Genomic DNA, 14810 nt, shown 5'->3' with positions numbered 1-14810 from the left:
TTATTATTTACAGTATACGTTCCTATACTCCTGAGCCCTTATACGTAGGCTCATGATTGAAGCCTGACATCAATATTTAATGATGGTAATACCCTCCCCACGCTCCTTTGCAGCGCGTGAGGTCGCGTTCCATCACATTTTTAAGAAACGTAACGCCCATGTCAGCCTGATATAAGTCCACATGTATATTTTCATTTATTATAATTTTATCATTTGAGTGAAAATTTAGTGTTATTTAATATATAACTAAATAATTAAATAAAATATCAATTAAATTATTATCCTTCAATGTTCCCCAAAAATTGAATATTAATAAAATTAATTTATCATTTTTTCTAAATTTGAAATTATAATTTGAAATTTGAAATTATATTTTGTCGGTTGTTTTTATTTTTTATTTTTTATTTTCAAACTTAATACCAAAAATTAAAAAATTAAAAATATGTTTATAATAATTAAAAATTTAAACGAAAAGACTTAAATATTAATAAAATTAATTTATCATTTTTTCTAAAATGCTTTTATGGTTGCTAATTTTAATTTGAAATTTGAAATTATATTTTGTCGGTTGTTTTTATTTTTTATTTTTTATTTTCAAACTTAATACCAAAAATTAAAAAATTAAAAATATGTTTATAATAATTAAAAATATAAACGAAAAGACTTAGAATATAAATACCAATACTTTTAATATTTTTTTTAAATAATAAAAAAAAAAGAAAAGAAAAACCCCTTCTAATGAATGATAGGGCGATCTTATCACGTTGTGGAAGGTAGTCCTTCAATTTAGACTGTTGTACAATAATCCAATTTACAGCTGAGTCGGATTTTTAAGACTTCAACGCCCTCATCATAGTTACCACTGATCTACTCCAGAACTAGTCGTCCAGCTGTCACCATCTAGATGCTCCGTGTGCCCCACGCGATTGGTGGCTCCTTTCTCATTTAAAGATTTTTGAGCCACCGCAGCTTCCTTGCTTGTGTGTGTTTTGAATTTAGTCAAAGGGATAGAGTCATACGGAGTCGCAGAAGGAGAATTATTGATCACCCACATTCTGGTTTTTATTATTATCAAAGTTTTAATAATTACTTCTCAGACTAAGCCCCACATTCTGGTTTGCTGAGAATAATTTTTATTAATAAATTAAAACCACGCAGTTGAATCATTCTTTGTTTTAACTTCTATCCAAAACGTGATGCTTCACCTCCAACCCCCGTCCCAAAAAAGTAACCCTAACGTGGATGTGTTTGAGTGCATGGGTTTTGATGAGGGACGTGGGTATAATTTTTTAGGGTTTCACTTTCAGTAAAAACTAAAAAGTCAAAGGCCCAGGAAGGAACTGGGCCAAAATGGAATTTCGGAGCTTGGGCTTGGTTAAGCCCAAGAAAGTCTCAGCATATTTTGGGCATGTAGTGTAGCAGTAGTACTTTGATAGAGCCAAACAATTAAGAAAATTGTTATTATGAAAAATCCAAACAAGCCCTTTAGAGAATTCAAACTCCATGAGGTCATGTTCCGTGGAATTATTAAACAATGCCCTCATTTCTAACAAATACGTCAAGTCCAATATGACCAACTTTTTTGAATGGAAATGAATTCAAACTCCATATCATGTTCATGGAAGACCTCATTTTTAACAAAGACTAAGAATGGAAACAGGGCGGGTTTGGGGTGAGTCACCCCATCCCAATCCTACCCCATTTATTCAAATTAATTTTCATCCCTATCTCATTAAAAGAATTAAATGAGGTGAGTACCCGAAAGAATTTGTCCCTGCCATTCCTGTTTGGGCGGGCCTCGGGTGCAGCCATCTTTGGGCATGAGAATTGGTAGCTCAGTGACCTTGGATGCAAATCAATTCACCCTGAAGCTGAGAACTCCCCCTTCAGCTGCATTTGGTGGAACAAGCTAAGAACTGAATCCACCAAGGCCTTAAGAGGGTTGATCCGGAAAATTTCTTATTCCTTTTTCATAATTTCACCATATTGATCCAATTTAATTTCCTCAAGAGTAATTCCTCTCATCTAATAATAGGTCGTCATTATTAACCAAACCAGGCACACACAGGACATGGTTGCTTATCTTATCTAGTTGATTTGTTTAAGTGGAATATTTTTTAACTAGCGTTTAAAAAAATAATATAATTATATACACACATGAGAATGATTAAAAATAAAGTACAACTAAAAATTATTATTTTTTAAATATAGAAAATAAGATCAAAATATTTTAAATTTCTCTACAAACTTTTATACATCACAATTATTTTTAGGGTTAAATACGCTTTACCCCATCAACTGTTGACATGTTTTACATTTTGCCCCTAAACTTATTAAAAAATCAATGATAAGTTCGTGAGTGAAGAAATAAAGCTGAAATACGATAAAAAAATAATTATTGTCTAAGTTCAAAGCTGCTAGATTTTACAACAACACATAAAAATTAAAAATAGTAATACAAACATTCGTTTAAAATCAAAAATCAAAATTAACAACTATCATATTTTGAAGACGTTTAAGAAATTCCATTTGAAGTTGCTAATTTAAAGTTGAAATCAAAGTACGAAAAAAAAAATGATATTTTTTATAATTTTATAGAGTTTGTAATTAAAGTCAAATTATTGGTCTTTAGTAAGTTCAAGAGACAAAGTGTAGAACATGCTAAAAGTTGAAAGGATAAAATATGTTTAACCCTTATTTTTACAAACACTTTTCAAACAAAACATTTTAGCATTTACAAGGATGGGAGGAGACTTATGGAAATCACGATGATGAGGGATTTGATTATGACACCCACATTGAGTTTCTTCATTTGCCAAATATCCTTTTCAATGGACATGAAACAAGAGTTGTCAAGGAAGGGAACAAGTTTCATGTTCTTATTACTTATTTCTTCATCCATATCACATCCACATCACACTTCAGATACTCTTTCCTTTCATCAGTAAATCAAAAGCTTTGTTCACATCCTCAAGCTTCATCTTTATCAATTTTTAACAAATACATTTTCATGATATCAAGCTAGAAGGTGGAGAGGAAGAATGCCCTTTTGGTTATTTGGGCCTCATGGGCAGCCTTCTTTGGGCTTGCATGCAGCTGCTAAATAAATAGAGAAAAGTATACGGACACATCATATTAAGCTACCAATTGAGCTAAAAGCTTAAACTGATAGATAACCATCACCCAACAATACATATCGAGCTCATTTGGGCTATTACACTTCTGTCATCCCTATAGTTCAATGTTCCATGTTAGCCCTGACAATTTGCAAGCATGAGTCCTATATTACATAAACACTCTCCGGTTTAATGGAGTCCTTTAAATTGGATCACGAATGAATATTGTTGAGGCATTTGAGTACAAAATTATTTTGGCTCCAGTAACAGGGCAGGAAATGGAGAGTAGTCCTTGATAATTCACCAACTTTGGATACAAATGAATTCACCCTGAGGCTTGAGAACTCCACCTTCAGCTCAATCCATGCATGGCCTTGAGAGCACTGATCCTGTTAATTCCTATCAATTGGGTTCCCATCTCTGTTCTCCTTGATAGCAGAGGAATAAGATGCCGGTGCAGCAATTTGAGAGACATAGGAAGTGTTTTGGATAGAGAAGGGGCTAGGTAAAATCTGCCTTCGTAGGGGACAACCATCACCATATCCATCCTGCTTGAACAGAGAAATGGGCTCTGCTACTGCACGAAATTTTGTGGCATCATCTATGTATAGAAGATCATCTATTCTCGCCATTATGTTGAAGGCTAAGCTTTCCATCACCCTGGAGTAGCTCTCGAGGATTGATTGCCCCACATCCTGCAACAACAAGGGATTCGCTTTCACTTTCATAGCCATTTTCATCAGTTCATAATGAAATGGATGAAGCAAGGCTGGCTGGAAGAGACTTTGTCCTGGCTCTCAGCAGTCTAAGATGGTTTGTGTTTCGAAGTGTGAGACAAAAATTGCAAGTGATAAGGTCGCGAGTTGGTGCATCATGACGCTATAGACTTAATGCATAACTATTCAATATCCTGTGGCATGTCTAAATGGTTATTGATCTTGGGCAACAGGTCTATTTCGCAACCTTAGAAGGCCTTTTCCCTTTCCTAAATGATTTAAGATGTTAACGGCAGTTCTGGGGACCAATCTTCTGGAATTCAAATTTATGTATTTCTTTCTACCTTAAAACTTTCTCTAGTTAAAACTCCTATTCCTATATACTGTGATTTGGGTGGGAAAGATAAAAAGAGCTGCAAAGAAACAAACAAATGAAAGACTCATCCCAAAATCCTATTATTTTTGCCCAGACTACATTGTTTTACCTATTCAAAGTTCACTAAATTCGATACTCATCAAAAGGAGAGACAAAGCAAAATAAAAGAGACGCCGAAAATGCAGCCCCTCATCTAAGTTTACTGATTTATTAAGTCTTCTTTTGAATATCAGAAAGTGCAAGGGAAGGGGAAGGAAAATTTAAAAATAAATTTAAAATTAATACCTCTTCCCCAGTTCTTTCTTTAATTTAATTTAATTTTTGGAAAGATACGATGAACTTGAAAATGTATATAATTTCAAACAATTTTCGTTGTCTATTTCATTTTCATTTGTATTTTTCATCAAACGAGATAATTTGAGATTGTTTATAAGATCCAAACAGAGCCTAAAAGGATTCTCACCCATTAAAAGGAATGTGGTTATCAAAATTCAAAAGGCATCGGTATTGCCATTCTGGTTTCCTATACTCATTCTCAAATTAAATGGAGTTCTAATGATTTGGGATTTTGAGGAAGGAAAAGCAGATGTACTACATTGCTGGAATAAAAATAGATGATCAGGGAATATACCTTGTTGTATTGAATCTTGGCCATATCCAAAGCAGTTTGTGGGAGGCCAGGGAACCGGAGCCTTAAGTTCTGCAAGATTGTTTCAGCCCGTTGAGCTAGAAGCTTATTCTTTTCCATATAACCAACAAGGACCTTGACCTTGCCACCCCATGATGATCTCCCAGCCTTTGTACGATTTGTATGCCTTTTCAAGTACTTCTGCCTCCAAATGTGAATAGCAGCCTCTATTCTATTAGCTATCTCCAGAGTGGTGTACTCTGACGAGAGATCTAGATAATCAAGAAGACATTCTGGGGAGAATTGACGAGCTGTTATAGAACGATAGATGGTTTCACCTAAGCAAGCTTTTCCACTCTGAAAAGAATAATAGAAACAATGGAATCTTAGATCATGACAGAAATAATAGAAAAAAAGAGAGGAAAAGAATGGAATGCATGCACTGATGCTATCTTTATCAAGCAACTCAATAAATCTCAAAGACAGCTAATGAATAAGAGTGCGTTTGGGAGTGATTCTAGAAAGTGTTTCTAGCATTTCTAACACTTGAATGATAAAAAATTTCAAGTATTAAAAACATTAGAAGCGCTTCCTAGAATTACTACCAAATGAGCTCTAAATTTGTGTAAATAAGTGCTTTTGCTGAAAAGAAAAAGGCATATAACGAATCATCTTAACCATTGTACGAATCCAATGCCTGAGGTTCTAAGAAAATGGTCACAAAAGTTCTGATAGAAATACCAAATGACAGGGTTAAACCTAGTCTGTGCTACGATCTGAGCTTTTGCAACTTGCAGTGGTAGACTGTTCAAAAACACCAATCAAACATCAAACATTCACTTAGTTTTATTGATTTAAAGTTTTATGAAAATTTCTTGCTATTACACCTTGGTTTACATGACATTCAATTGATTGGTTGAGAAGCAGTTACTAGAGACTCTTGCTTCCCTATGTGCACATTCAAGAGCCTCCAGAGCTCCAGTTATGGTTTTTGTTCTAGCCTATATTCTCAGAGGTTCTCCTGAATGTAACAGCTTGGAATAAGAAATTTATGGTAAATTTAGATCCAAGGTTTTTAATTAATTTCCTCAAGAAATCCTGTGTTCTCTGCAGGATGTGGTTTCCAGTTACATATAACACATTTTTTGACTAATTCTTAGTGTCATGGCCTTTAAACCTCCTGGCGAGGGCCCACTACCTGGGTTGAAGTCTAAGAACAAAAGAACACAACACAACTCACATCAGACTCATCTAACATGGAAATTTTAATAACAAAGCAGAGGTCCATACCTTGGGCAGGCTGTCCAAATAAACATCTGGGATTTCCATCTCCGCCAGCACACTGCTATTAATTGCCATGGCCGCCTTGAGGATCTGATTCGTCCATTCCTTGCACTGCTGCAATCTATTTGTTACACTTTCTGACAAACCATTTGGCGGGACCCTAGGGAATGGGAGCCACCACTTCTCTTCCTGCCTAATTGAAGACCTACCTGATGGCGAAGACAGAGAATGCCTTTCACAATTATCAGCACCAGAAACAATTACCCCACGATCGACATAATAGAATTCAGAATCAGAGAAATCATCTAGCATGCCAAGCAGCATTGCATCGACTTTCTTAAGTGCTGGAAGGTTAATATAGAGATCAGAGCGTGGCCGAGTCACCATAACCTCAAAGGTTCCCTCACCACCTGGGAATTCTTGCACTGATGGAATGAGCTCGACGATGGAATCACTCACACATAAAAGCCATTCCATCTCTCGGTGCCACATCAACTTCTTCTCTGGCGCCAATGGCTCCAACTTCCATAGCTCCCCAAATACAGTAGCTGAAACATTCACCCCTTAAACCAATGCAGATACAAAACCAGAGACTTTAAAAGTTCAGAGTAAATAAAGCGAAAAGATGTTTTTGAAAACAAAAACAAACCAGAAAGATTTGTGATGGCATTGGAGATGGCAAGTGCAGTAGAAATTCCTTTCCCTCCGCCTGACATATCTTCCCCAAGCAGAAGCTTTGCAAACCGCTCCTTTATTAATTCAACTTCTGAAAATTGAAATAAATCTAAAAGCTCAACAACACTGAAATTTGCTCTATTTGGCTGTTTAGAAACTGGTAGAAAATAAATAAATAAATAACTACAAGAAAATTCGGAACTTCCTATGTTTTGGTGAAGAGATATCCAAATATTAACTCAAATAAGTCTTGTGCTGTGGTTGTCAATTAGGCCTGAGGTTTTTGTTTTCCTAAAAACTAAACAAACGTATGGAAATAAAAGAAATCAAAACTTCGAATTTTTTTTTTTGAGTGTATGTGGAATCGAGGATGTAAAACAAAACACTGAACTTTCTTTCCTTTTCTTTTCTCTCCCTGCATTTTCTGAGCAATCAAAGAGCGCTAGAAATACAGATCGCAACATCAACATCCGTAACTTAAATCCAGCAAAGACGAACGTGAATTTTACGACAAAAACATGGAAGTTAAGGTTCACAATTCAGCCAAGAAAATACCAAAAGAAAGAGATTCAAATATACAAAACGAACCGGACAACTCTTTCTCCGGCTTCCGTGGCGGAATCACCACATGTCCACCACCAAAAACCGGCGAAGTTAACGGAGGTGGCGCTCTGAAACTGGAATTCACTGCAACCTCCGGTCGGACGAGCGGCGAGTAGTTCAGAGAAGAAACAGCCCCTCCTCCGTAACCGTCACCGTCACACGAAAAGCCACTCAAACTCTCACACTCGCTCACATCCGCGCTCAGACTGTAACTCTCGAGCCGCTCGCTTCGTTCATCAAACTCCTCTTCGCTTGAACCATTCCCCATCGTTGATTCCCGGTACCAGAAGCTTCTGTTCTACAAATCTCGACCGTACATTCTTCTCCGGTGATGGACAGTCTACAGTAATCCACCAAAGGTCTTACGAGATTTTCAGTTGAGAACAATCAACAAACCCATTAAGCTGGCTCTGCAAGTTGTTGGATTCTCCATTCCATTTCGTACCTTTTCTGCAAGGGGTAAGTTTTATATTTAAATTCATAAATAAAAGCAACTCCTTAGTCCTTTCTAATAAAAACCAGAGACCAATGGGCTTTCATGTTATATTTTGGTCACAATTTTTTTTTATATGTTGTAGACAAGACATTTCAATTCAATACTAGAAAATGCTATGGAATATCATGTGCTACGTGTTCTACCTGGTAGTTGTAGTGCTTAAGTTTTAAGGCACTAATGTTATTTAAAATAAAAAATAAAAAATAAAAATATAAATGTTAGGTGTCCAGTGTAAAAATTCCAACCTGTTTTTTTAATGATGTTCACCTACTGATTTGAAGAATTATAAAAGACAGTGCTTAAGATAAGTTTTCATCAGTTTTTTACAACATAATTCAAAAGTTGTTAAAATATTATTTGTATTTTTAAATTATTATTTAAAGGATTATTAAAAACAATAAAAAATTACTTTAAATTTATTCTTTCCAAAAACATATTTTTACAATAAATTCTCAAAAGTTTAATATTTGTAAAATATTTATCAAAAATATTTCATAGCTTCGAAAACTTCTTTGTGTTATATAAAGTCAAAAAAGTGTTTTACAAAAACAGATTTACCTTTTTGGTCGTATCCAAAAATAATAATAATGATTGAAATTCAAACACTTTGGTTTTTTTTTTCTAATTTAAATTAAGTCGTTAAGTAAATTAAGTATATTTAATAAAATAACTTAATGATAGAAATTAAAATAAAAAATAACTTTAAGTAATAAATAAAAATAATTAATTTATTTTTATGTTACCCTTTTATATTCATTTGTCTTAATTATCTTCATAATTTTCTTTACTACTTCATAATTTCCTGTGTTACTCGATTTTCTTTGTCTTAATTATAATTTAAGTTAATTTTTTTAAATAACCTTAACATTTAAAGTAAAATTAAATAATAAATTTTAAGTCAATAACTTATATATAATTTAACTTAAAACCAACTTAAATCATTATACAATAAATATTGAGTTTTACCAAATACCCCATAAAATATAACCTTAATTATTAATTATTTTGCTTCGCCCATAAAAGATTTATTTTCTGCTTATTATGTTACCATATGTATTAGCAAGACTAGACTAAAACTTCTATTGCTCCTCTACCAAACAGGGGACACACTTTGATGTAAAGCAAAAAGCCATTCTCGCTTTAGCCTTTTGCTTTGAAGATGATTAAAAGGGGAAGCCCTTAGTCATTGAATTAGGGGCCTTTTTTTCTTCTTTTTTTTTCTCGCATCAATGATCACATATTTTCTTGATAGGTGCTAACTTACTGAATATTTTTAAAAGGAATTTATATTATTTTTTCAAAAAAATTTACTTTTATCACAAACTTAAAGAAAAGTATGTTTCTATACATCCTTATGAAAATAACAACAAAATAAGAACCTAACTTTATAAAATACAAATATCAATTATCTATTTAAAAATAATTAATATTTTATACACTTTTAGTAGATAGTGGAAAATTTACTTTATAACAAGCTTTGAGAAAAGTGGGTTTTCACATGGTCATATGAAAAAAAAAAACCATAAAACAAAAAGTCAAAGTTATAAAATACAAATTTCAAGTAAATCATTTAAAAATAATTAACATTTCATGTTTCTTCATATTCATTTCACTTAATTTCTTATATATATATATATATATATATATATATATATATATATATATATATATATAAAATATAATATAATAATTTTAACTATTTTTATTTTAATTCATTTTTCCTAAGTAAACCAAATACGGAAAATAAAATTTCTCAACATTTTGTTCATTTTCTTAGTATATGTTTATTATGTTCTTAAGTTTTCTGCCTTTTGTATATTTCATTTTCTTATATATATATAACTATTTTTATTATGTTCCACATTGGATAAAGAAAAAATTTTTTGACCCAATATATGTATATGTTTCTCTTAATCTTGTAAACGTGTTTTAAAATGGTAAGGTCTCCTTTAGGTCCCAAATGAATAATATCTATACTATTAACTGTGAATTTGTATTTTAAGTCTTTGTTTTTAAATTGATTATTCTCCATGTCATCTTTGAATTAATCTATTTAGTCAAATAATCGAATATTTGAAAATTTACAAGTCACCGACATCATCCATCAATTGTAATCGTCACTTTTCCATTCATCCTCCTGCCAAGCCCATTTTATTATGGACAGGACCAATACCTTTGCTTGTGTTATTTTCATCCTTAAAAGCGATATAATCAGAATCCAATCCCCACCACCCAAATTCTCATGGCGGCTTGCATTTAAGTCTTTGTTTTAAAATTGATTATTCTTCATGCCATCTGTAGATTAATCTATTTAGTCGAATAATCGAATCTTTGAAGACTTCCATGACACCAACATCACCCATCTATTGTAATTATCACTCTTTCATTCATCCTTGTGCTCATCCTTAAAAGCATCCAATCCCTAAATTCTCGTGTTGGCCTATGACTCAAGAATCCATGGCCCTTATTCTGTGAACTAAATGCTGTCATGTCAGCTTAAGCTTTTCTACTTTCCATGCTCCACTTTCCAGACCTTATCTCCCAAGTTTGTTGATTCTAAGCCGGTCCCACATCGGAGAAAGTTGGCCGTTCCTCTGCTTTTGGAGGGAAATTGCCTCGGAATGGAAAAAAAGTGGTGGTTCTGTTTATTTGGCTCGAAAGGCACGAATTGGAGAGAGTGATAAGCTGATAATGACATGTAGGAAAACCTTTCAAATTTAATCGAAAATTAATTTCACAAAAATGGAAAATATTTCGTTTCTTACGGCCAACATTTAATGACATGTCAATACCGTTAAAAGCACTATTAAATTACTTATATGTAATTCTATTTTATTAAGATTATTAATTTGATGATAAAAGTCAATTAATAATTTTTATTTTTTTATGCTCCATAACAAATAAATAATGTAAAAATATTTTTAAAATATTACTATTATAAATTTATTATTTTATACAATTTTATTTTTTATTTTTTATCTGACCATAATAAGATTGAGAAGCAAATGAATAATACACTATGCTGATTGGTGACTTGACGTAATAAAAAAAATGTTTAATAAATTCAAAATAATAATAAAAATAGTTAAGCCTAGGCAATCAAATTCAAGAAAGAAAGAATTTCAATTTCAAACAAGTTTCAACACTATATCACTCAGTGACAAAATAGGATAAATCTCAATCATTGCAAATGAGTCAACGAGCCCATGAATTTCAAATATAAAAATGTTAGTTTTTATTTAATTATTTATGCATTTTTATTCAGTTATTTATATTTATCCACGTGGCTAATCTATTATTGTCACTTTTTTTTTTACATGTGATTAGAGATTTAAGTATTAATGCAAAAGTTATTTGGCATAAAATCATAAAAAATAAAATATAGTAAAAAAAATTTTAAAAAGAAAATTATCTTTACCTATAGTATTATTATGAGTTTTAGTAATGATAACGAGATAGGTCGTTAAGATTTGAATTCCATCTTGTTTATTGACAGAAGTTGTGGAATAAAGGCTGAAAATTTCTTATTATCTGAATGTGAAACACGTACAACTTATATAGGAAGAGAGGTGGATATTTACATAAAGAGTCCTACTCCAAGTTTAACTAAAAAGATAAACATTCCTATTCCTAGTTTAACTAAAAGGATAAACATTATAACTTACAACAGATAGACATTATCACTTAACAGATGGGCATTATCACTTAATGGCTAAGCATTATCTTTTCTGTTACTCCCCCTCAAGTTGGTGCATGAAGATCTCGAATGCCCAACTTGCTTGATAAGAAAAGGAATTGTTGTCTTCCAAGGGCTTTAGTGAACATGTCTGCTACTTGCAGCTTTGAAGGAAGATATGTTGTCATTATCTCACCGGATTGCACTTTCTCTCGAACAAAATGACAATCTATTTCGATGTGTTTGGTCCTCTCATGGAATACGGGATTTGCTGCAATGTGTAAAGCAGCCTTATTATCACAGTATAATTTCATTGGCTTATCATGAAGCACTCCCAATGATGCAAGAAGTGATTTTAGCCATGTTAACTCGCTTGCTGCCATTGCCATGGAACGGTACTCTGCTTCTGCTGAAGATCTTGATATAGTTCCTTGCTTTTTACACCTCCACGAAATTGGTGATGTCCCAAGTTTAACGCAACATCCGCTAATTGATCGTCTTGTTAATGGACAACTTGCCCAGTCCGAATCTGAATAACAATAAAGCTGAAGATCATTATCTGCTTTCAAAACTATTCCTTGACCTGGTCCTTTCTTCAGATATCGAACAACTCTATAAGCTGCATCTAGGTGTTCTTCCCGTGGGCTTTGCATGAATTGTGACAAAACATGAACAGCATACGTCAGGTCTGGCCTTGTTACAGTCAAGTATATCAATCGTCCCACGAGTCGCCTGTACATTCCTGGGTCATTTAGCAATCTCCCATTAGCAAGTGCTAGTTTGTGGTTTTCTTCCATTGGAAATTCCACTGGTCTCGCTCCTAACAGCCCACATTCCTTTATAATGTTTAAAGCATATTTTCGTTGTGATAAAAATAATCCATCCTTGCCTCTTGCCACCTCGATTCCAAGAATGTATTTCAATTGTCCCAGATTCTTGATTCCAAATTTTCTGTCAAGAAAGTTTTTGAAAGCTTCGCATACTTTGTTGTCATTCCCAGCCAATATTAAATCATCCACATATACCAATAGGTTCATCACTATGTTTCCACGTCGATAAGTAAAGAGTGAATAATCAGCCAATGATTGTTGAAAACCATATTCTTTCAAAGCTGTCGTGAGTTTCGCAAACCATTGTCTCGATGCCTGTTTCAATCCATACAATGATTTTTGTAACTTGCAAACTTTGTTCTTTCTAGTGGCCTTGAACCCTTCTGGCAGCTTCATATATACTTCTTCTTCAAGGTCTTCGTGTAGAAATGCGTTGTTTACGTCCATTTGGTGTAATTCCCATCTTTTTGCCACTGCTACAGCTAGAAAGCACCTTACACTTGTCATTTTTGCCACTGGAGAAAACGTCTCTTGATAGTCTATTCCTTCAATCTGTGTAAATCCCTGCGCCACTAACCTCGCTTTGTACCGCTCAATTGATCCATCCGCGTTGTATTTTATTTTGTATATCCACTTGCATCCTATTGCTTTCTTTTCTGGCGGTAGGTCAACTACTTTCCACGTCTGATTAGTCTCTAATGCTTCAATTTCCTTTGCCATGGCTTCTCTCCATCTGTTGTCTGTAACCGCTTCTTTGTAAGTTCTTGGTTCCTTTTCAATATTTATTGCTGCAAGAAAAGCTCGATGGCCAACAGAAAATTTTGTATAAGTCACATAATTCGCAATAGGATAAGGCTTACCTGAGGGTACCTTTTGGATTGAGCTTGCCTTGGAACAAAGTGTACTTAAGCTTCTAGCCGAATAACATATATAATCTTGGAGATGTCTCGGTTCTTTGTGTTGTCTATGTCCCCTACCAAGCATCTCCCCCTGGCTTTGATCCTCTCCTGTCTTCATATTTTCTTCCCCTTTCTCCCTTTCAATATTTTTCTCACTCTTTCTTTCACATGTTTTCTTTACTATGACATCATCATCTTCAATGTAAGATTCTATGTTCCCATTGTTCTGGAATTTTTGTTCCTTATCTCCCTTGCTGCTTTGACAAAAAGGAAAAATTGTTTCATGAAATATTACATCCCTACTCTCAAATTGTTCTTTGGTTTCTAGATCGTGAAGTTTCCATCCTTTCTTTCCATAGGGATAACCTACAAATACGCATTGCCGGCTTCTAGCATCAAATTTATCATTACTACGTGACTTTTTATGGGCATAACACAAACTACCAAAGACTCTCAGGTGCTCATAATTCGGTTTCTCGCCAAATAATATTTCATAAGGCGTCTTTCCATCTAAAATAGGTGTGGGTGTTCGATTTATCAAGTATGCTGCTGTTAAAACACATTCTCCCCAAAAATCTATTGGTAGACAAGCTTGAAATCGCAATGTCCTAGCAATATTTAATATGTGTTGGTGTTTTCTCTCCACTCTCCCATTTTGTTGTGGGGTGTTTACTAGGCTGCTCTCTTTTAATATTCCTTCTCTCTTATAGAAACTCATCATTTGTCCTGAGCAAAATTCTAATCCATTATCACTTCTGATGCATTTAACCGGTTTATCAAATTGTGTTTTGGTCATAAAACAAAAATTTTGTAAAATATCTTTGGTTTCGCTCTTTTCTTTCATGAGATATATCCACACCCCTCTACTATGATCATCTACAATGGTAAGAAAATAATGTGCCCCTGAAGTAGTGGGAGTTCGATATGGACCCCATATGTCTACATGTATGAGATTAAAAATTTCAAATGCTCTTTTATTACTCAACTGAAAAGAATTTCGTACTTGTTTTCCACGACAACATGAATCACAAACATAGTCCTCAATTCCCTTCATCACATTATTTCCTAAACTATGAATGGAAGCCAAAACACGATCTGAAGGATGCCCTAACCTCCTGTGCCACAATTCGTACTTTTCTTCTACTTTCACTGCGTTCACCTTCTCTCCTTGTAATGGCTTGTAGTAGTACACTCCATTCCTTAGCTTACCCACTCCAATCGGATTCCTCGAAGTGCGGTCCTGTATCACACAAAACGAATCAGTAAATGTGACTATATAATCTTTTTCTTTTAATAATTGGCCTATAGAGATTAAATTGCATTTCAAGGAAGGGACATATAAAACATTTTTTAAGCATAAATCTTTAGAGAGCTTCACATATCCCATTTCATTTGCTACTGTTTTTGTTCCATCAGGTAGTCCCACGCATGCTGTCTCCCATTTATGTAGCCAATCGAACAAATCTCTCCTTCCTGTCATATGCATGGATGCACCACTATCCAATATCCAT

The 14810-nt window shown here is 33.8% G+C and overlaps 1 protein-coding gene across 1 annotated transcript; it reads right to left on the bottom strand.

The window, feature by feature from the left end:
* Positions 1-3147: 3147 nt before the first annotated feature.
* On the bottom strand, positions 3148-7926 carry LOC100245496 (rop guanine nucleotide exchange factor 1). Its single transcript, XM_002285873.4, has 5 exons — positions 7384-7926; positions 6770-6886; positions 6127-6668; positions 4840-5193; positions 3148-3811 (listed from the first exon to the last, which is right to left on the bottom strand). The coding sequence occupies exons 1-5, from the start codon at positions 7664-7666 to the stop codon at positions 3509-3511; spliced, it is 1599 nt and encodes a 532-aa protein (XP_002285909.1). The 5' UTR covers positions 7667-7926; the 3' UTR covers positions 3148-3508.
* Positions 7927-14810: the final 6884 nt, after the last annotated feature.

Source organism: Vitis vinifera, chromosome 18 (genome assembly GCF_030704535.1).
Source record: "Vitis vinifera cultivar Pinot Noir 40024 chromosome 18, ASM3070453v1".
Taxonomy (NCBI): Eukaryota; Viridiplantae; Streptophyta; class Magnoliopsida; order Vitales; family Vitaceae; genus Vitis; species Vitis vinifera.
Note: the sequence above shows the minus strand (reverse complement) of the source record. Positions and strands in the feature narration are given on the sequence as shown.